Below are 23,831 nucleotides of genomic sequence, written 5' to 3'. Positions count from 1 at the left end.
CTAGTCTATATTGTTTGGGCCTTTGTCGAATATCAAGTAGCTATAGTTGCTTGGCCCAAAATCTGGGTCCTCAAGTCTATTCTATTGGTCTATACTCCTGTTTTTATGCCAGTACCATGCTGTTTTTATTACTATGGCTTTGTAATATAGCTTTATATCAGGTATGGTGATGCCACCAGAGGTATTTCTTTTGCTGAGGATATGTTTGGATATGCGAGGCCTTCTGCCTTTCCATATGAAATTTGAGATCATTTTTGTTATCTCTGTGAAGAACACTGTAGGGATTTTAATTGGAATTGCGTTAAATCTATATATTGCCTTTGGTAGGATTGTCATCTTCACAATGTTAATTCTGCCTATCCAGGAGCATGGGAGGTCTTTCCGTCTTTTCAAGTCCTCCTCAAAAGTTCTCTTTATGGCCTGTTTTTTTAAAAAAAAGTCTTTTAAAAATTAAATATGATATTTCCTGTGTGAACCGATTGCATATTGGTCATTTTCCCATCAGGTTATACTCTTATATCCCCTATATCTCCTTTTACTGTCTCCATTCCATTCTACTGAGGACTCGTCTCAGTGGGGTTTGTATTCACTATTGGATCACTGAAGAGATTCAAAACTCATCCAAGTGAAATTTCAAGGATGTAAAGATCTTAACACTAAAGGAAATTTATAACATGCCTGCAAGTCTCAGGGAATATTACACAAAAAAGAGCAGATATAAAGTAAAGGCCTGTGTTTTGACATCTGTTAGAATGTCCCTATCAGCTCCACTTAATTCCTAGCTGTGGTATTGTTTTGAAAGATTGTGAAGCTATTAGAGGTGGTGAAAGAAATGGATCATTAAGACTTGCTTTTGGCCAAACTTCTAGTGCCTTCCTGTGATTCTACCAGCTGCCTTGTGCGTGAGCTAATCCCACTGCCATGCCTTCCTTGTCATAGTAAACTATACCCTCTTGATTGTGAACCAATATCAATCTGACCTCTCTCAATACTATTCTGTCATTTGGTCACAGTAATTTGAAAAGCAAATGCTCTATCACTGAGCTATTCTCCAAGTCCTCTGATTTAATCTATTTTGCCTTTTTAAAAATAAAACACTTTGAAAGAACATACATAGTTCAAAAAGATTTTATGTAACTTTTATTTTGTAAAAATGAAATATGTTTTATTATTAAAAAATAACATTGAAGGCCAGTTGTGGTGGCTCATGCCATTAATCCTGGCACTTGGGAGGCAGATGTACGAAGATCACCATGAGTTCGAGGTCACCCTGGGACAGGTCAGCCTGGACTAGAGTGAGACCCTACTTTGCAAAACCCAAAATTAAAATAAAATAATAAAATAATTTTAAAAAACATTCAACATTATCTTGTAAATATATCTTTCTACCAGTGAACAGGGCTGTGCATTAAAAAGGTTAGCAGAAATAAATTTTTAAAACATATTTTACCTTTAATTTAATTTTAAAAATGTTGTCCTCCAAAAGATGATGGAAACAAATGTCTTTAAATTTGAAACATTTGCTGGCAAAACAGATGTTTCACTTGAGACAAGTGTTTCAGACTCTGTGAAGACTCCATATGAAATGTTTTCTATTCCTATAAAAAGCTGTATGAATATGACTGTCCAGTGCAGGTCTAACATTGGATTATATGTATTAGGGATTAAACTGTGATTGCTAAACGTTACTGGGTGGTTTTTTGTTTATTGATTCTTAAAATTTCATTTAATTTTTATTTATTGGCATTCATGCTTGTGTATAGCACATGCATGAGGCAGGGCCTCTTGCCACTCTAAACATTAGATACTGACACTAAATTTTTGCATTCCGCTTCCATGGATGGCTTGATAATTCAACCAAGAACAGCTTTGTAATTGAACCCGAGCCAGCAGACTTTTTAAGCAAGCATTTTTACTACTGAACCATCTTTCCACTGTAGATGAATTATTAATTACAAGTATTTTTTTTGCTAATAAGATTTAACATTTAAGTACCTAATATAGTGCTTAGAATTCTCAACAGGCATTATCTATGATTATTATCAAAGCTGTAGTATTTAATTTAAAGCTTTAAAAATTAAAATATATTCTATGTTAATGCTATTAAAATATAATATCTATCACTAATGAGTTGCGAATGTGTCCAAATATGCCCTTATGTGTGGGAGTAAGGTTAAACAAAAGGTACTAGGTTAGCAGTCAAACTGTACTTTCTTTATCTTTACTGTAGAATAGGCTTCTAGGAGCTTGTGTAAACTGTGAAAGTCATCTTCCAGCAGGTGTGTCCCAGAAATAAAAGCTGAACATGCATGTATTCTGTGATAGATGTTCTCCAGGTGAGAAGAGCAATGGAAGTTTATTCCTAGTGATGGTTGCTACCAAATTCAGTGTTACTTCATATATTTAGGGGTATGTACTATAAGACTGGAAATACTGCACTTTTCAAAATTGCACAGAAGGCTGGGCGTGGTGGTGCACACCTTTAATCCCAGTACTCGGGAGGCAGAGGTAGGAGGATCATTGTGAGTTCAAGGCCACCCTGAGACTACTCAGTGAATTCCAAGTCATCCTGTGTTAGAGCAAGACCCTACCTTGAAAATCCAAATAAATAAATAAATAAATAAATAAATAAGTAAATAGATAGATAGTAATAAATGCATAGTAGAAGATAAGTGTAGTTATGTGTCTTTAATCAGCACTCAGGAAACTGAGATAAGCTCATTCTCAGTTCCAGGCTAGCCTGGGCTATATAGTAAGACCCTCTTTTACACAAACAAACTATGTAGTAACACTAGGAATATAGGTAAGAGGTAAAATGTCTGCCTGCCATGCTTTAAGCTCTTGGATTAATCCTTATCATGGCCAAAACAAAAAAGGGAATAAAGAATAAGTACAAAGTGGCCACTTAATAATTAATACCTATTGTCATTTTTATTTATAGTTTAGAGATCAGCTTGATTCTGTTGTAAAACAAAAGAAACACTGTTCTTGAATGCACTAGGAAATAAAATAGCTTATCACTTACAATCCTCTAATATGTTTAGGTTTAAAGCCATTTTTCATTTTATTTTAAAACCCAAAGGCAATAGTAACTTGAATAATTATTCATTCTAATTCTGTATGCTATTTATTCATTTAATAATTACCATATTCCAGTTCTAATTGTGTTGCAGGTAATCATTGCAACCTGAGATTATACAATTAAAAAGAAAATGGAACTGGAGAGATGGCTTAGTGGTTGAGGCGCTTGCCCGTGAAGGCAAACGACTCATGTTTGACTCTCCACGTCCCACATAATCCAGATGCACAGTGATGCAAGCACGCAAGGTCACACATGAGCACAAGTGGGCGCATGTGTCTGGACGCCCTGGTGTGCCAATTCTCTCCCTCCATCTGTCTCTCTCTCTTTTGTTCTCTTTCACTCTCTCTAATTTAAAGAAAGAAAGAAAGGCCAGTCTGTTTGGCTTGCTTCAAAAAAAAATTACATTTTTTTTTTCATGGAGCTTACCCGGTATTTGAGTAAATATATCTCATATATAATCAAGTGCATGTAAATATGTGCTCATGTGTAATATGTAGGATGCATAATTAAATAATTAAATACTGTGGTCATTTGAATTAAGTGTCCCCCATAAACTTATGTATTCTGAATGCTGGGACCCCTAGCTGGTGGCAATTTGGATATTGGAGCCTCCTGGAGATGTAATATTAGGAGTGGGCTTAAAGGTGTTATAGGCTGCTCTCCCTTGTCGGTGTTTGGCACTGTCTTCTGTTGCTGTTGGTCAGCAGGTTATGCCTCTGCTTATGCTATGGTTTCCCTTGCCATCATGGAGCTTCCCCTTGTCTGTAAACTAAAATAAGCCATTTCTTCTCTTATAAACCTGCTTTTGGTTGCATCCTTTCTGTCAGCAACATGGAACTGATTACACACACATACACACACACACACATGTATTTTATATTTACACATGATGAAAATAGCAGGTTACTACAAAGAAGAAGTTTGCCTTGGGAAGATGGTTGTTGGTGTTGGATTGGACCTGCCACTTTGTGCACATAAGCACATACTCTACTGCTTAAGCAATACTCACATGTCAAGTTTCTTTAGTATTTTGTTTGCTTTTGTTTTTATTTTTACCTAACACAACAGTCATTTAAGCATTTATTCCTAGAATGGAGATGATAAGTCCAAGTAAGCTTACTCAGTGACTGGTGTACAAGGACATTCTTGGCTAGTTTTAATGGAGGAAGTATACATGAGACTTCATACATCTTCAAGTAGCTAATCGTTGCTGGGAGAGGATAGTCAGGTTCAGCAGTGGCATGTCTAGCCACTGATAAGTTGTCCATTCCACAGAAACCTTCTTCCCATGATATTGTAAATAACCCTAGTTTAACTCGGTGGATAAAAAGAAGCAGCATGAAAGTAAGATGGCGATTCATGAGGAAGATGGAGGGTGTTAGTGGGGGTTGGGCTAGGACAGGATAATTGAAGTATAAGATCAAAATGTATAATGTATATGTGTTAAAATGTCAAGATGGGAAAAACTAAAATTATTATAGTTTCAGAAAAAATTAATGTTGTCATCCCAGTAAGCAGATAACTATAGTGTTAATGTATTTTGAAAGAAACCTCATAAAAATATTAGAATGTTATTCTTAATAAACTTGGTGGAACTTTATGACTTTAAACAATTTTTCTCAGAAGCCTCTTAGAAGTAATAGAATGCTTTAGATATTTTTAAAATAAATATCCTGAGTACACACCTGGTTTCCCTTTGTTGCTCTGTGGGTTGTGCTAGACTGGTGAGGTCTGTGGATCTGCTGTTCAGATCAGCTCTGTTGCATACTGTATGTGTGGGAGGTAGCTGAGATCCTTTGGCTTCCTAAGGTACCTAGTGTTGGCAGTTGGGGGATGGTATGTTGTGGAGAGTGCCTGAAGGTGTTGCAGAGTTGCACAGTTGGTCCCAATTGTCTTCTCCTTAAGGAGCTACTCATCTGGTCCCTGTTGATTTTGTGAGGCTGGTTGTGAGTGAAGTATCCCTTCACTGTAGTTCTGCTGCTGCTGTCTCCGGCAGTGCTTGGGGAGCATAGCTCTTCTGAGCAGACCACCTGAGTCATGGCTGGAGCCATTTGTGGCTGGTGTTGTGGTTGCTAAAAGCTCTGGATCTCTCCTGTTTCTCTGCTGGAGTTAATGGATTCCTTTACATAAGCTGCTTTGGTATCACTACTTTGCTTAGATTGGCACTTTAAAAAATTTTTTTAATTTTTTTTTTCTTTTTTTGAGGTAAGTTCTTGCTCTAGGCCTTGAGTAAGCTGACCTGGAATTCACTATGTAGACTCAGGCTGGCAACAAACTCATATCAGTCCTCCTACCTCTGCCTCATGAGTGCTAGGATTAAAGACATGTGCTAACACATCTGACTGAAAGAGAGAGAGAATGGGCTTACCAGGGCCTCCAGCCACTGCAAATAAACTCCATTCTCATGTGCCACCTTGTGCTTTATGTGGATACTGGGCACTCAAACTTAGGTCATTAGGTTTTGTAGGCAAGTGCCTTAACCACTGAACAATCTCTCCAGTCCATAAGGCTGGCTTTTTCTTGTAGAGTTTATTTACCCAGTGACTTGGGCATATGTCAGAATCTGGATAAATTATAAATAATACCATGATAAGTTACTTTGTGTATTAGATATAATTATGATGCAAGTTAAACATTTGTTAATAAAATTCAGTTTACATTATTTTATATTATTTTATAATTATTTAGTAAGGCACTGCTTACTGTTTAATTACTTAAGTTACAACTTGTTTAACCAATGTAATGGTATAGGTGGCATAGATGAGAATTGACCTAGCATGGTTGCATTTACATTACATTTCATTGAGCTGATTACCTTGTTTGAACAGCAGTATGTCACCCAGAAGTCAGGCAATGCTTCTTTCATGTAATTACAAATAATAATTTTAAAATATTATTAATTATTTTACATCTTTTGAGATAGGGTTTCATTTGTAGTCATTAGACTTTTTGATGGATGCCACCCTAACTGGAAGTGTCATTGAATTTCAGAGTTGTTTTGATTTGCATTCCTCTGATGATTAAAGATGCTGAACATTTCCTTAAATGTGTAATGGCCATTTGTGTTTGTTCCTTTGAGAATTTTCTGTTGAAATTGCTGCCGCACCCAACCCCACTTTTTAGTGGGTTGTTTGATTTTCTTATTGCTTAGTGTTTTTTTTTTTTTCAGCTCTTTGTAAATTTTAAACATTAGATATTTGTTGGAGGTATAGCTGGTGAAGATTTTCTCCCATTCTGTTGGTTGCATATTTACTCTGTTAATGGTTTATTTGTACAGTAGCATTTTAGTTTTAAGAGATCCTAGTGATTTAGTCTTGATCTAATTTCCTGTGCTACTGGAGTCTTTGTCAGGAAGTCTTTCCCTATGCCTACATTATAGAGTGTACTCCCTGTTTTTAAATTTTGTTAGAAGTAATAGGCTGTTTAGGAAGTCTGCCTGTTCTGAGTTTAATTTTGAAAGGTGGTAATAATCAAAGAATTTATCCATTTCCACCAGGTTTTCCAATTTTGTGGAATACAGGTATTTAAAATAAGTCCCAATGATTATTCCAATTTTATTGGTGTCAGTGGTGATCTCTCCCATGTTCATTTCTAATCTTGCTGTTTTGAGTCTCCATTTTTTTTTCTTTTGAACAACTTGGCCACTGGTTTATCAATCTTGTTATTTTCCCCAAGAACCAGCTCTTCAGTTTATCAACCTCTTTATTTATTTATTTATTTTATTTTCAGTTTATTGCTTTCTGCTTTGGTCTTGATAATTTATTTTTGCTGATACTTTTGGGCTTGGACTGTTCTTTGCTTTCCAGCCCCTTCAAATATATATATTTAAGTTGTCCATTTGAGATCTCTGTTTATATAATATAGACATTTAGTGTTATGAACTTTCATCTTAAAAGTGCTTTCATTGTATCCCCTAAGTTTTGGTATGTTGTATTTACATTGTTATTTTGTTTGATAAATTTATGGATTTTCTTTCTGACTTCTTCAACAATCCATCCATTGTTTAATAATGAGTTGTTCAGTCTCCAAGAGTTGTCATCCTTTCTGTTGCTACTGTTGTTGATTTCTACTTTTAATGTGTCTTTGTTGGATATACTACAGGGAGTTATGTCACTTTCCAGAATTTGTGTAGACATGCTTTATGCCCTAACACACAGTCTATTTTAGAGAAAATTTCAAGAGCTGCTGAAAAGAATATGTATTCAGTAGAGCTACTGTGGAAGGTTATATAGATGTCTATTAAGTCCATTTGCTCTATGATGCTTTTAGTTCTATTGTTTCTCTGTTTATTTTTTGTTTAGAGGATGTGTTTATTGACAATAGTGGGTTGTCAATACCTTCTACTATTATTTTATTGGGATTTATATTTCTTTTGTTGTTTGTAAATTTTGCTTTATAAAATTGGGTGTCCATGTATTTGGTACATATAAATTTATGACTGTAATATTTTCTTGTTGAATTATTTCTGTAATGAATATGAAGTGGCCTTCTTAATTTCTCTTCGTTGCTGTTGGTTTGAAGTCATTTTTGTCTAAAATAAGTATAGCTATGCCTGATTGTTTTGTGTATCAATTTGCTTGGAAAATCTTTTTCCATCCTTTCATGCTGTTAGGTAATTTTATCATTTCATGAACATGAGTACATTGTTATGTAATCCTAAATAGAACTCTGTTGTACTTCCCTGTTACTGTGCTAAATTCTGTAGGCAGTTGTGACAGTTTTAAGTAGTTATACCCATAAACATATCTAAGTGTTTGAAATATGGCAAAATGATCTAAAAGGTAAAAATGGAGCATCTATACTTACTAGGCACGTACTAGGGACAGAGTTCGGAGGGCTGGAGCTTGCTCTGTCTTAGCCAGTGAGTGAATGGGCATGACTATAAAAGTCTAGGATATTACTGTGAAAGACTTTGTTAACCCTGTGCATGTAGGCTATACTAAGTTTATAATACAAATTGCCTATATTTTGCTACATATTTAACTTTTTTAAGTTTAGAAATTATTTTTTAGCTTTTGGCTCCTTTTAAGAGCACTTATCTAAAAATATATATAATATACATGCAAAAGTTTTCTATGAATACGAGTAAATTTGTTAGCTTTTTCTATTTTAAAGATTCTTGTTTTGGGGCTGGAGAGATAGCTTAGCTGTTAAGGTGCTTGCCTGTGAAGCCTAAGAACCCCAGCTAGAGGCTCGCTTCCCCAGGACCCACGTTAGCCAGATGCACAAGGGGGCGCACGCATCTGGAGTTCATTTTCAGTGGCTGGAGGCCCTGTCACGCCTTCTCTCTCTCTCTCTCTGTCTGCCTCTTTCTCTCTCTGTTGCTCTCAAATAAATAAATAAATTGACAAAAGAAAATTTTTAAAAATATTCTTATTTTTATTATATTTTTTACATAATGTGGTATCATGTTTTCATCAGAGTTTTACTTGTAAGGATATATGAACATAAACACTCATACTAATGAGAACCTTTTGCTGCCAGGGTCTGTGTTTTCAGTCTTTGCAAAAAACTTGAAGACTGTGATGTTTTTTGGGTAGATGGTTTTCTCTCTTTTTTTTTTTTTTGCCTTCTATACTCAGTACTCACTGGGGTAGGGATTCCTATGCTCCTGCATGAGTATTCACAGGGGGACAGATTCCTGTTCTCCTGCATGAGTACCAACGAGGATAGGGATTCCTGTGTTCCTGCATGAATATTCACAGGGGGACAGATTCCTGTTCCCCTGCATAAGTACTCACTGGGAGAGGGTTCCTGTGTTCCTGCATGAGTACTCACTGGGGAAGAATTCCTGGTCTGCATGAGTACTCACTGGGGGAGTGATTCCTCTTCTCCTGCACTAGTACTTACGGGGGGGGGGGTGTTCCTCTTCTCCTGCATGAGTGCTTATTGTGGGGGGGATTCCTCTTCTCCTGCATGAATGTTCACATGAGGAGGGATTCCTGTTCTCCTGCATAAGTACTCATTGGGGGAGTGATTCCTCTTCTGCATGAGTACTCACTGGGAAGGGATTCCTCTTCTCCTGCATAAGTACTCACCAGAGAAAGGATTCTTTTCCTTCATGAGTACTCACTAGGGGAGGAATTCCTAGTCTCCTGCATGAGTACTCAATTTTTTTTTTTAACTTGAGGCAGAGAGCAAGAGAAAACTGGTGCCCTAGGGCCTCAGGTACTGCAATCAAATTCCAGACGTTTGCACCTCCTAGTGGGCATGTGCGACCTTGTGCTTGCCTCATCTTTATGTGTTTGGCTTATGTGGGATCTGCAGAGTCAAACATTAGCCCTTAGGCTTCACAGGCAAGTGTCTTAACTACTAAGCCATCTCTCCAGCCCAGTACTCAATACTGAAATTTCAAATTTATCAAGTGTATAACAAAGCATGGCTAAATATAAGTCCATAGAAGTCAAGGCATTTTATAAGAGAATACATTCTTGTTGAAAAATACAAAGTAATAGAAGTGAAAAAGCAAAGTTGGTGAGATGGTTCGGTGGTTAAGACACTTGCCTTCCAAGCCTAATGAACCCGGTTCAATTCCCCAGTACCCACATAAAACAAGATACACAATGTAATGCCTGTGTCTGGAGTTTGTGTGCAGTGGTTAGAGGCCCTGGTTTGCCCCCCCACCCCCCACACACCTCTTTCTCTCACTCTCTCTCAAATAATAAATAATAAAAAAAAATTCTTTAAAGTGAAAAGCAATAACAAATCCTAATGACAAGAGTATAAAATATTATTGTGAGGAAAGCTAAATATGCATAAGAATTTTTGTGACTATAATTTCCTTTGGTCACTTAAAAGTTGTTTGAACTATTCCTGTTCAATTGAAAATTGAGAAATTTCAAACATATTATTGAACATATACATTAAATTTCTAATATAGGGTCTGCTCCTAATGGCTTAGTGGTTAAAGGTGCTTTCTTACAAAAGCTTAAGGGTCTAGGTTCAATTCCCCAAATGCACAAAGTGGTACTTGTATCTGCAGTTTGTTTTTACTAGCTTGAGTTCCTGGTGTGTCCATTCTTTCTCTCTGTGTCTCCTTTTCTTTTTCTCAAATAAATAAGTAAATATTTTCAAATTAATGTATTCAGTGTTGACTCTACTATCCAGTTCAATGTCATTACATGGAGTAATATACAAACACTAAAATATAATTAGTAGTGTGATAAAATATTAATATTCATAATATACTCTCTAAAGGTAGACTTTGTCCTGTAAGCTGTTCTTTTGATTCAAACTGGAGTAAAGAGTTGTTTTCTTAATCTTAAGACGTACAGCATAGGCAAGCTAATTATTAAATTTTCTTAGTCTTATCTTGTGTTTTTCAGTATGTATCTTCCTTTTTTAGTATGTTATATATTATTAGAAACATTTAAAATATTTAAAAATATTATTAGAAAATAATATTTTTGCAGTTTGAGATACTAATTTATCTCAAAACAATTGAATAGGAACAGATAGAAAGAAGTAAACCACAATCCTAACCTATAAGGATTATGTTCTCGTGCCCTCTCATTTAGAGACTAGAGGAAGAGAAAGACTAGATTATGATAATCCAGTGTGTTTTTCTAGTAAAAGCTAGAACTTCATCAATGAAAACTTTTATAAATGCAGTACAAATCAAAATGTCTAATAATTACTGTTAATGCCAAATCAAGTCATTTTTATATGAATTGATATTGTTAGGTTTTAAATGGTACAGCTTTGTCTTTCAGTTAAATTGGTCTTGTGATGGCAAATGTGTCTGTAACTACCTGATTTCCAGGTACTGCCATCTTCAGGAACTCTGAAGATTTGTGGCTTGTCTCTTTGTCATGATTTTGCTCTGGAAGGAATTGGACATGGAGTAATTTTCTCCACTATTTCCTGGAAGAGTCATAGCAGTTCCATGCTTACTGAGGATTCTGAACTTGGTTATCCATTTAGCCATGTTGCCATAACATATGTAAATGTTCTATTGAGTCTTCTCGAAGAGGCCACCTGCCACCTATCACCCATAGTTCTGTCAATGATCACTTCCACCTTCTATGTATAACCTCTACATGTAAATCAGCTTTGGCAGATCTTATTGCAAGACATGGTAATAGTCATGCCCAGACAGCAATGGTTACAACACACAAAAGTTTGGAGGCATAAAAGCAGAATAAATGGTTTCTATGATCCATCACTACCCAGGCTGCATAATGTATAGCTACATCATCTAATTAGAATATTTATTAAATACAAAATAAATATTTGGGTGGTAGCTCATGCCTATAAGCCTACAGAAGGCTGACACAAGGATCACCTTCAGTTCCAGGCCAACTGAAGTAGAATGAGACTAGAAAGTTCTGCCCCCAAACCAAACAAAAACAAAATCAAAGCAGATATTAGTACAGGTTTATTTCAGGCTTATAGAATCCAGGGCAAGTTCCATCATGCAGAAGAAGCTAGATCACTCTATAGATCCTTAGCAAAGGGAGAAAAACTAACACCAGTAAGTGTAAGCAGCCAGAGCTCAAACTGTCTCTGAGCACACCTGAGGGCTGGACTACAAGATATACTCCCAGAGACACCTCCTTCAGAATGCTGCTAGAGACTTAAGTAGGAAGCTAAACATTAATAAAAATAACCTCACAGGTTATGTGGGACATACATTCACATTCAAACCACCACATCATGTGATTTGTATGTGTAATGAAAGTAACTTTTTTACATTTCAAGACTTTTTACTAAGATGAACTTTAAAATAATATAATCAGAATTTAATACTTTTAAACATTATTAGAAATAACCCTTCTTAATTCCACTGTGGATTAATGTACTATTACATTGGTAGATTTCAGTTCCTTTTTATTCCTTTCAGAATCAATACCCAGCTATGTTCTTTCTTTCATTATTTCAAGTTTACTGCACAAGAATTATTATATTCCCACTTGAAATTTTAAACTGCTTTGCTTTCTGCATGGAGATGTTTGCATCTAATCACACCTTTCATTTTCTGACTTTTGATGTGAGAATTTCCATTATCTTTAATCCCAGCACTCAGGAGGCAGAGGTGGGAGGATAGCAGTAAGTTCAATGCCAGTTGGAGATTACATAGTGAATTCCAGATCAGCCTGGGCTAGAGTGAGATCCTAACAAAAGACCAAAAACAAAATAAAACAAGACAAAAGAAGTTCCATTGTTTCTTTTTTAAAAGCTTGACTTAGGGTCTTGTTGTGTAGCCGTACTTACTCTATAATTAGAGAGATACTTAATTTTAGTCAGTGTCTTGTGTAGTCTTATCTAGTCCAGAACTGGAGAGATCTTAATTTGAGTAAAGGTTTTGATATATAACCTGCCTTAATCTAGAGTTGAAGATATTCCTCCATTCACTTCTCAAATATTGGGATTGCAGACCTTTGCCAACATGCTTACAAAGAAGGGAAGACTTAAAGGAAGGGAAAAGAAACTATAAAGTATGTGACTACAATATACTTGTCTGTGAAATGGGATTCTTTTATATATATATATACAAATATATATACATTTATACATATGTATATTTAATCTAACAATTACATGAAACTCATTGCTGTACAGACTTTTCAGAAATGTGAACATGCATCTGTTGACCAGTGGCAGACCAAACAATTCTATCCAAATCCAACATGGTGAACCAATGATTTTGATTTTGGGGTTTCTCACAGGATTATCTGCAGGAGCATGGGCATCTTATGGGGGTGCTATGCCACCAAAGAAGAGTGTCCCTTTCCCCATTAATGGCATATGTGCTCTGAGGGTGGGCCAGGACCTCACTCCTCTATTGCAATGCCTCCTGCTGAGCCTCATGGGCTGCAATAGTCCTCTCTCCCCTCCTTCAGGAAATGTTAGTGGGCCATATCTTGTGAAGGCACATCGTAATGCAAGACATGGCAATGGTCATGCCCAGACAGCAATGGTCTATAACACACAGGAGTTCAGAGGCATAATAGCAGAATAAGTGGTTTCTATGATCCATCACTACCTAGGCGGTGTGATATACAATTATTTTTCATTTCTCCAACCATATCATATAATCATATAATTAGTCTATCTATTAAAAAGCAACGTAGATAGCTGAGTGGTGGTTTTTGCCTATAATCCTAATATTCAGAAGGCTGAGGCATGAGGATCACCTTCAGTTCCAGGCCAGCTGAACTAGAATGAGACTAGAAAGTTCTGCTTCCAAACCAAACAAAAACAAAATTGAAGTAGATATTACTACAGATTTGGAGACCTGTGGTTACGAAATATTCACATGTCTTTTGAGCTTCTCTTTTACCCTCTGTAAAATAATGATAATAAGGGTATCTTAACTCAGCATGCAGCTTTAAAAATACTCAGTTGAACATGTATGTTTAGGCCTACCTACAAAATGAAAAACTGATGCAGATATAATGTTTAGTATAGTGTTTGACATAAAATAAGCATTTGGAAAATGAAACATATGTCACTGTTATTGTTGTTTAACCCTCCTTTCTTGTTACCTGTTCTGCTCCTTCTTGCTTCTTACTGGGTGCTCTTTAAGAGTAGAGGCTACTACTTACCATTGTATCTCCTTCCTACCATCTATCCATTTAACACTATTAGTATTTAAGGATTTTCTTAGGAGGTAGGGACCTGTTCTAAAAAATCTTGAGTGCTTACCTGGCTTGCATGAAACTCAGGATTCTATCTCCAACATTACTGTCAGAAAAATCATCAAAACTTTTTTATTTTTAGCCAAATAAATGTAAATTACTTACTCTGGCTTTTTGGGAATAGCACAATTTGACCTGATACCATCTTTTCCCAGTTTATCTAGTTTATAGGGCTAGTGTATGGATTACGTTAGAGAATATGTTAAAAAAGTAAATAACAGACTCTGGCACGCACTTGAAGATTGTTCATTTCTCCCTGTTTCTTTCTCCCCCTTTCTTCTTCCATTGTCTATTTTCAGTAAATCCTTCATTCCAGCCAGGCGTACTATGCCTCCACATGACAGATATTTCCTGTGTTTATGCTTCTACTGACTGAGGGTTGATTTTCTTCATTTTTATTCATTTAATCACAAGATACATAGTGGTAATATTCGTTGTGGTACATATTGTGTGTAAAACTGGAGACAAATACCTATAGCAATTTCCAGAGGCATTTTTTAGGAAGAAAGAACAGTATGGTAATAAAGCCTTCCAGACTGAAAACTATATGAGAGGCATGACCATGTTTGTTTTTGCCTCCTGTTACATGATCTTTAGCTCTTATAATAATGTTATGAGAATATTAAGGACTTACAGTAATGTTTGACTGGATTTAAAAAATGTATTTATTTATTATTAATTAGTTTTGTACTCAGTGAATACAGTCAAGTTGGTACCATTGTTAGGCTAGTCCATGTCCTACCCCCTCCCCCTAGCCCCTCTTTGTTGAGGTATATCAGTCATGGATTGTGGAGTTAGCCCACAGTAATAGGTAGGAAAAATGTCTCTGCATATCATGACCCAATGTGTGGCTCTGACATTCTTTCTGACCCCTCTTCCACAAAATTTCCCTGAGCCATGTTGGGTTCATTTTGAGTCTGCTTCAGTGGTGAGGTGTTGGGGGCCTCTTTGTCTCTGGATATCTGATTTAGTAACAGTTTGTTGCTCTCTGTGTCGATCTCCTTCACCCTTGTGCTGGTACCAGGTTCACCAAGAAAACAGCACCCTTGCTCGTTTCGCCAATTCTTCTTAGTTTTAGCTGGAGCCCTTTTGAGGTATGGGGTGGTTTTCTCCTTAGGATCTGTGTCTATCTGAAAAAGAGAAGCAGATTCTCCAATGGAGAATAAAGTTAGCACCAGACAAATGGGATATTTTGGGCTACAAGAGGGCCTACACCTATTAAATTCTCTATAAGAAAAGTATTTTATTTTGTTTTGTTTTGAGGTAGGGTCTCATTCTAGCTCAGGCTGACCTGGAATTCACTATGTAGTCTCAGGGTGACCTCAAACTCTCAGCAGTCCTCCTACCTCTGCCACCCAATTGCTGGGATTAAAGGCGTGCACCACTGTGCCTGGCTCTTGACTAGAAAATTTGAAAGAGATCAAACTGGGTAAAGAGAGAATCAAAGCATGAGCATGCATGTTTCATAGCACACACTATGACTGGAAAAGGTGTTGTAAAATTTATGGTGAGAGTAGTGGGAGATGATTTTGGAAATAAATGTGGGGGTGAGAATATGAAAACAATACTTATCCTGTCTAGATTTGGGGGTTCTGTTTGCTTTGGAAAATCATTAAGGGGTTTAAGCATATAAAAATGTCACTTAAGAAATGATGTTCTCTTCATTGTTGTGGTGGTTTGATTCAGGTGTCCCCCATAAACTTAGGTGTTCTGAATACTAGGGTCCCAGCTGATGGAGATTTGGGAATTAACGCCTCCTGGAGGGAGTGTATCATTGGGGGCGGGCTTATGGGTATTAAAGCCAGTTTCCCCTTGCCAGTGTTTGGCACACCCTCCTGTTGCTGTAGTCCACCTTATGTTGGCCAGGGGGTGATGTCCACCCTCTGCTCATGCCATGGTTTTCCCCTGCCATCGTGGGGCTTCCCCTCAAGCCTGTAAGCCAAAATAAATCTCTTTTTCCCAGAAGCTGCTCTTGGTTGGGTGATTTCTAACAGCAATGTGAACCGGACTGCAACAGTAAAGTGGTACCAAGGAGTGGGATTGCTGCTAGACACCTGACTATGTGGCTTCAGCCTTTTGTAGCTGATTTTCAAGAGGAAAGTGGAAGGAGTTGAAACCTTGGCCTAAGAGGTGCCTTGCAGTGCTGTAAGTACAGCTTAATGGACTATTCTGGTATGAGCTCTAAGACCTGAATGCAGTAAGAACTATGGACTGTGAGGTTTGGCTTATGAGGGTGAGAAAGAGCTGTGCCTAGACTGGGCTAGCAGTTTGTGTGAGAAGCTTGCTCTTGTGCCCATGTCCTGAGAAGTTGTGCAGGGTTGCTTAGCGTAGAAATGAACTGGTGTGTGCAGAGGGATATGGCACAGAAAGAAACATCTTTGGGTGAACTGCTGCCCATTCAGCTGCAACTGAGAGATTACAACCTTTGAGACTGGGCTAGCTGACCTGCGCTGGGGCAACAAGAAGAATGTCAACTCTTTTGAAGGGGTCTGAGTGCTCAAGGAGTGTCCTGTTCTTCAAAGTCTGCTTTAATCCCCCCTGGATTAACAAATTGGCACCCTACCTGGTATTGTGGAGTATAAGAGGGTCATTGAGTTTTCAACACGGTCTTGTGTTTTGGAAATGGCCATGGGCAGTGTGAAGCGGGTTTGCTGGTTGCCTGCATAGAGACCCCATGGGGCCATGAGGATGAACCGTGGCTTGCAGTGGAGACCCAGTGGAGATGCCGGGACCATGAGATGGCTGCCAAGGAGCTGCCGGCCCCGATGAAGTTTCCCAGGACTGTGAGTAGCCTAGCTGGAGGGGCGGAATTGGAATGCCAGAGACTTGTTGCTGGTTAGAATTATCGGACTTGAAGATTTGTCACTGGTTTGAGTTGCTGGACTTGAAGCTACAGAGTTTGATGTTTGCCCTGGTTGTTTTAAATCTTGTATTGGTTGAATGTTTCTTTGCTATGCCCAATGCCATCTATTGCAGTGTGAATATTTATTCTGTGCCATTCTGGGTTTTTTGAGGTTATATTTTGGTATTATGGCTCAGTTAAAAGATCTTGAACTATGGGGATGTATGAACATCATTGAGATTGATAAAAACTATGTGGACTTTTAAAGTCAGACTGAATGCATTGTATTTTACATCATGTATGGATATCAGTTTATGGGGGCCAGGGGTGGAATGTGGTGGTTTGATTCAGGTGTCCCCCATAAACTTAGGTGTTCTGAATACTAGGGTCCCAGCTGATGGAGATTTGGGAATTAATGCCTCCTGGAGGGAGTGTATTGTTGGGGGCAGGCTTATGGGCTTTATAGCCAGTTTCCCCATGCCAGTGTTTGCCACACCCTCCTGTTGCTGTGATCCACCTTATGTTGGCCAGGGGGTGATGTCCACCCTCTGCTCATGCCATGGTTTTCCCCTGCCATCGTGGGGCTTCCCCTCAAGCCTGTAAGCCAAAATAAATCTCTTTTTCCCAGAAGCTGCTCTTGGTTGGGTGATTTCTAACAGCAATGTGAACCGGACTGCAACAATTGTGTAATAATTAGAGTGAGAAGTATAGAGACATGCATGTTAGTTTTAAACTTACTGTGGTGTCAAATCATAGAACTACAGGATTCCTAATTATAGGTAGCAGTGGACACATTCAAGACACATGCTATAATCAAATGATTTTTTTAAACAAGCTTGATTTAGAAAATCTCAAACATGAGAAAATAAGATGCACTGAGCTGTGGATACTCTTTAAGCCCCACCTATAGTTTAACATCTTCCAATACATTCTACCTTGCTACTGGTTGAGGTAACTTTAAATTTTGGGGACTTGTGGAATGTTAGACATGCCCTTCTTATACAGTGTATTTCTCTGACTGGCATTGTGCTTATTCATATGTGTACTTAAATCCTCTCACGAGACTGAAAGGCCCATACATAATATTGTTTGTGTTGCCTCCACTATGCTTAGCAATACTGAGTGTTTAACAAATGTACAGATGGTTAATTAATACCCCCATATTTTAATTATCTCCCTAAATGCAGTAGAGCCTAACAACCTGTGGATGTTTCTCCAGTACCCATGTAAGCCAGATGAACAAAGTGATGTATGTATCTGGAATTCATTTGCAGTGGCTAGAGGCCCTAATGTGTCCATTCTCTCCTTCTCTCTCTTTCTGTGATGTGTATGTATATATATGTATATATGTATATACATATATATATGTATATATGTGTGTATGTACATACACACATATATACATATATATGTGTGTTTGTGTGTTTGCAAATACATAGATAAAATATTTTTTAACAAAATTAATTGCCAAAAAAATTTTTTGGAAGCAATCTTTTTGTTATTTTTTATTTATTTTTTAAATTTTTTTATGTTTATTTATTTATTTGAAAGTGATAGACAGAGAAAGAGGCAGAGTGAGAGAGAGAGAGAGAGAGATTGAGAGAGAAAGGGCATGCCAGGGTCTCCAGCCACTGCAAACGAACTCCACACGCATGTGCCCCTCTTGTGCATCTGGCTAACGTGGGTCCTGGGGAATCGAGCCTTGAACCGGGGTCCTTAGGCTTCACAGGCAAGCGCTTAACCGCTAAGCCATCTCTCCAGCCCTAGGAAGCAATCTTAAAGTGAATTCAGGCCAATGTTCTTTCTTTTCTTTTTTTGTTATTTTGGTTTTTCGAGCTAGGGTCTCACTCTAGCTCAGGCTGACCTGGAATTCACTATGTAGCCTCTGGGTGGCCTCGAGCTCGTGGTGATCCTCCTACCTCTGCCTCCCAAGTGCTGGGATTAAAGAGTACGCCACTATGCTGGGTATAAGCTAGAATGATGAATCAAGATATTTGATAAGGGATGTTTGATTTTTTTTAATCACTTTTAGCATTATCCATTCATGATTCTTGTTAGCTTTTTGCACGTGTACATGTGTATTCATATTCATATGTATGTAGATTCATTTGCAGACGTGCGTACATGGATTCACATTCACATATGTACATGTAGAGGCCAGAGGTCAACATCAGGTGTCTTCCTCACTGGTTTTCCACCCTAGTTTTTGAGACAAAGTCTCATATCTAACTAGTTTGGGGGAATAACTAGGGTATTAAAAATATCTAGCCTAAGGTAAAGAATACTCATTTCCTCAGCTCCTATATAAAGGTCACTTGACAAAGCATGCCATTATAAACAATACAATTCATTATAAATCATGAATGTTCTGGAAGAGTTCTATTTGTTTATGAATTAGTTATTTGAAAATTTATAATATCAGGAATATATATATATTGGTGCCCAATGACTCCTAAATGTATTTGCCTTGAGGTTAATTTTGCCCATTTGACATGGTCCTAGAGTTAATAATCTGTTGTGATGGATGTTCTGAGCTGATTGCACAGATGAGTATTGCCCTCATTCCTATAGTCACTGGGGTACTATGTGCTTAACTATCTACTGCTCTGTATTAATGCCATATTAAGTTGTAGGCAATTTTGTATGTCACTTTTATTTCAATACTGATTCCCAGTCTTTGTGCTGGCATGTCATTAACCTCAGTCCTCCCCACACATCTCTCACCACCTTAATGATTGCCGAGGTCTGCATTTAATTACTCACCTCATGCTGCATTTAGTTTCCCCTTGGTTCCTTTTGCTTTGCCCTGTGTACTCACCTAAACAAAAAGCTGTGTTTTTTTCTGTGTCACAGAGTAATGTAGAAATGACAGTAGTATTAGAATCCTGTCTCAGTTCATCATCCAGCAGACTGCCCTGAGAGTTTGTTACTTGTCATGCTTGAGCAGTCTTATACTCTTTAGGGTTTATCCATCTTTTCCATCTTTCTTCTACCCAATTTCAGAGGAATCTTTCTTCTTAGAGAGAGTATCTGTGCAGGTTAATGAGTATTCTCTGGTTTTACTAGCAGAAATATTTTATTTGTTCTCTTTTTATTAATAGGTGTTTTGGGTAGCCTCTAAAGGATAGGAAGCATAGTAGTTTTCAGCATACAAAAACCCCAATGAATATATATAAAGTTGTAGCTACTATGGAAAAATCCTCAGAAACATATATTTTTAAAAGTTTTGATATCTAGACACTGCCTGAAGGTAGAGGTAAGATATTGCAAGAGAGGAGTATAAATGTTTCAATACTTTGCCTGGCACAAGGAGAGAGAAGAGATTGAGATGGGAGAGGGGAGAGGGAAAGGGAGAATAGATGCTGAGAGAACAAGTAGAGAAAAAGAGATTTAATATAGAGAAAAAGTAGTACAGGAAAGAACATAAGTGTTAGGACCAGAAACCTACATTTGTATCTTCCCAGTTTAGTCTAATTTTAGTTCTGTGTAACATCTAACTCATGGTTAGAAAGAGGAAATATTGTATTGTATTGCTGAACAGAACAAAATATTTCATCCCATTTCTAAGATGAAACAAGTAAAGCTTATAGACCAAAATGACATGGCCAGCAGTTGTGCACTTAATATAATAGGTAAAATAACCAGAAAAAACCTCAGTATCAACAAATATGAAATTTTTTCACATATTAAAATTATACCATGTCAGTACATTGCATGTAAGTGGAACATATTTATAAGGGAGGCTTATTACAAAGATATGAAGCATACATGTGTATTATTTGTGCATGTTTTAAGTAACAGAATGAAACAAAGTAAAAACAACCTTTGACCAATTTTCAATTTTCATTATAAACTTATAAGGATGAAAAAACTAGATCTAATGCTATGTTAAGAAGTGGTTTTTCATGACTGGCTGTCTGGCTGTGGTGTCTTCACCTTTAATCCCAGTGCTTGGGAGGCAGAGGTAGGAGGATCACTGTGAGTTGGAGGCCAACCTGGGATAACAAACCTCAAAAACAAACAAAAAACAAAGAGAGAGAGAGAGAGCTCCCTTTTCAACTGTAGTAATACTTAGCTCATGAGCAATGTATATTGTAATTTTTGTAATATTTTATTTTTATTTATTTATGAGAGAGTGAGAATGTGTGCACAAATGAACTTCAGAGACATTATAATTTCGATGATAAATTTTGATGGTTCCATTCACTTATTAACCCTGGCCATATGGTCACATTGACCTCTAGATTCCTAAGTTCTGTTTGTCTCTCAGTGTTCAATTTCTGTTTTATACTTGACTGATAATAATGAATTTTCCCCATTATAAACTTCCTTGATTATTAGGATAACTCCAAGAGCACAATCATGATATATTAAAAAATAATCATGTAAATTATAGTCATCATCTCACATTTTCCTGAATATTTTTAATGAGGGGAATTTTTCTTTTTAAATACTGATTGCAACTTACTTTGCTTCAGAAAAGATGATCACCTGCAAATTGTTTTAGCTGACATACCATTAATTTATGTTGAGGGCTATAGCAACGCTTGGTATTGGTTACATAACAAAGAAGTGGCTGATAGATTTTCTTGGGAAAATTATTTTATAAATTATGCTGAACTCTTGACATTAAAACTGAGGTAAATAAGGAAAGGTACAAGTTTTTACCTACTCATAGCTGTACTTCATAATCATATAAAGTGGAAAATAAAAATCATGTGATTTAAGTATGTATACCTTAGAATACAAGTTTTGATTTACAATAGTGAAAAATACAAGCATGTGCTTTGTGCTGATAGTGATACAAGACTCAGTTATTCTAAGCATTTATGTTAAAGAACTCTGCATATATATATCACATTTACCTATTTTTATTTGATATCTATCCCCTTCTCCATTTTGGTCAGAAGTTTCCCCATATTATTCTTTCAATAACAGGCTAACTCTTCTGAAGACTCAATTAGTGGAATGATGTCATTGTAAATAAGAGTCAACAAATAAATTAAATCATTATGGCACCTTATTTTTGTCCACTCTTCTTCACATAAGTTCTAGCATTCAAGGAACAGAAATTCCGTAATCCATGGCAGGAATGAATTTCCCTTCATTTGTAATATATGCATAAACTTTTATAAAGCATGTTCTTAAATATTTTAAATCCTGCTATTAAGTTAGTTATTTGTCATTATAGTCAATATTATTACATTAATTGTAATTTTATAATGCCAGTGGCATTTATTGAAATTGCCTACTAGACAAAAAGCAGAATTATGAGAGGATGTTCATACTGTTCTCACTTCTAGATCAGTCTCCGTCAACTTTGTAGACATGTATGATTCTTATTTTCCAGATCTGGTTTCTTGCTCAACTGTAACAAAGCAGTTCTCTTTATAGTGTGGCCAATTAAAATAAACAGTATGAAGATTCTGATCTAATTCACTACATTGTGTATCTCACAACAGAACCAGCTCCCATGTATAAAACTTTGTGCAAAAATATTCTTTTTACATTTTCTCTCACCTCTAAAATGAATCATGTACTTCTAAAAGTTAAGATACTTAACAAAAACAAGTTATGATCATCCTAAACAGTCATTTTCTTTTTCTGTGTGATTTAGATTTTTCTAGACATGACATTTGGTTCAGGAGGTCACTCAAGAGCTATTCTACAGGAGGAATCAGATATTATTCTGTATGCCTTAGACAGAGATCCAGCAGCTTATGCAATAGCCGAACAGCTTTCAGAATTGTATCCGTAAGTAATATTTTATATATTTAATTTGGGTGCTTAGTTTTACTGTTGTTTTCTACCTTAGAATTTGTTCTGCCTATCACTATCATGGCATTCTATTTTACTCTACTGACTACTTTAGCCCCCCCAACAAAGAACTAATGTATAGTGTTTGTGTTGTCCCATCATGATATTACTGTGTGCACACTTTCTGGATCTATGAGAATAAATTTTTTAAATGAGTACTGGATCCAAGATGAGAGACATGTTGAAATATATACATAAAAAATGTTTTAACAAGTAGCCAATAATCAAATAAGCAACATTTGTTAGTTAGGTGCAATGGCATTTTCCTATAGTACCTGCTACTCAACATGTTGAGGCAGGGTAATCTGTTGAGTCAAGGAAATTAAGGATTGCTTAGACAATGTATGGTAAGTTCCTCTCAACATAAAATAAAACATTTTAGGAGTTTTATCTAAGAATTTCTCAGAGCAATCAAGTTCTTAAGATCCCTGTTAAACTATATGTATGTATATATGTATGTATGTATGTACGTACTTGTTTTCTTGATTTCTGAAATTCACAAGTAAATTTAGAGTGTTACATCCTTCTGCAGAATTAATGTTCTATCATAATATAACCTTCAAAACACATAAAATACCAACTTAATAAGTAATCTTCCTTTGAAGAAGAAGTTTGAATTAGACACCAAATTCCATGTAGTATATAGCCTTCAACAGTTAATATTCCAATAGGTAAAATACCTAGGAGCTAAAATGACTGTTTCCAAATAAAAAGGGAATTATTATTAGGAATTGGGAATTTTTCATTCACCCATGCCTTTGTGCCTGGAATCATGAAAATAATTGGGAAGCTGAGGAGATTGCTTACTGTTAAAGCCCTTGCTGGGCAAGTGTGGCAACCAGAACTCAAACCCCTAGAATGCACATAAAAGTCCAATCAGCAGAAGCAGTATCAAGCATCCTGTAATCTTAGCCGTCTTGTGATGAAATGAGGGGTGGAGATGAGAGAACCCTCAGAAGCACCAGGGCCTGCCAGCGTAGAGTGGTGCTTTGAATGTAATATTCCCCTACCCTCAGATATTTTTGATTAAGCTTCCTGTTTAGTCTTCAGCAGGCAGACCTTGGTAGAAGAGGTGCCACTAGGAGTGCACATTGAGTTCAGCTCTACTCTGTGGCTTCACAGCCAGATCTTACTTGCTGCTGCTGGCCATTCTGTCTGCTGCAGATGCATGATGAAGTAAGTCACCTTCTTCTGCCATAATTAAACTTCCCCTCAAAACTGTAAACCTGAAATAAACTCTTTCCTCCTACAAGCTGTTTCTGCTTGGGTGTTTTGTCCCAACAAAAATATGGTACACCTGATGGACACAAGTATGAACAACAAGAGATCCTGACTCACACAAGATAAAAGGCAAAGACTGACAATAAGGGCAGAACTCTGAGCCCAGTGCACATGGTGTGGCACGTGTGTGCCCATACTCACACAGTGAACACATAGAATCATAATACAT

At 36.9% G+C, this 23,831-nt stretch overlaps 1 protein-coding gene across 5 annotated transcripts in view; it reads left to right on the top strand.

Moving 5' to 3' along the window:
* Window positions 1-23,831, top strand: part of Mettl15 (methyltransferase like 15) — a 231,953-nt gene that overhangs the window by 86,763 nt on the left and 121,359 nt on the right. For all 5 annotated transcript variants that reach the window (XM_045156889.1, XM_045156888.1, XM_045156891.1 and 2 more), the window contains exon 4: window positions 22,182-22,318. In XM_045156889.1, coding sequence (XP_045012824.1) covers window positions 22,182-22,318 — 137 coding nt within the window. The remainder of the gene's footprint in view (window positions 1-22,181; window positions 22,319-23,831) is intronic.

Source organism: Jaculus jaculus, chromosome 8 (assembly GCF_020740685.1).
Source record: "Jaculus jaculus isolate mJacJac1 chromosome 8, mJacJac1.mat.Y.cur, whole genome shotgun sequence".
NCBI classification, from domain to species: domain Eukaryota; kingdom Metazoa; phylum Chordata; class Mammalia; order Rodentia; family Dipodidae; genus Jaculus; species Jaculus jaculus.
The sequence above is the reverse complement of the archived record's forward strand: the minus strand, read 5'-3'. Positions and strand labels throughout refer to the sequence as shown.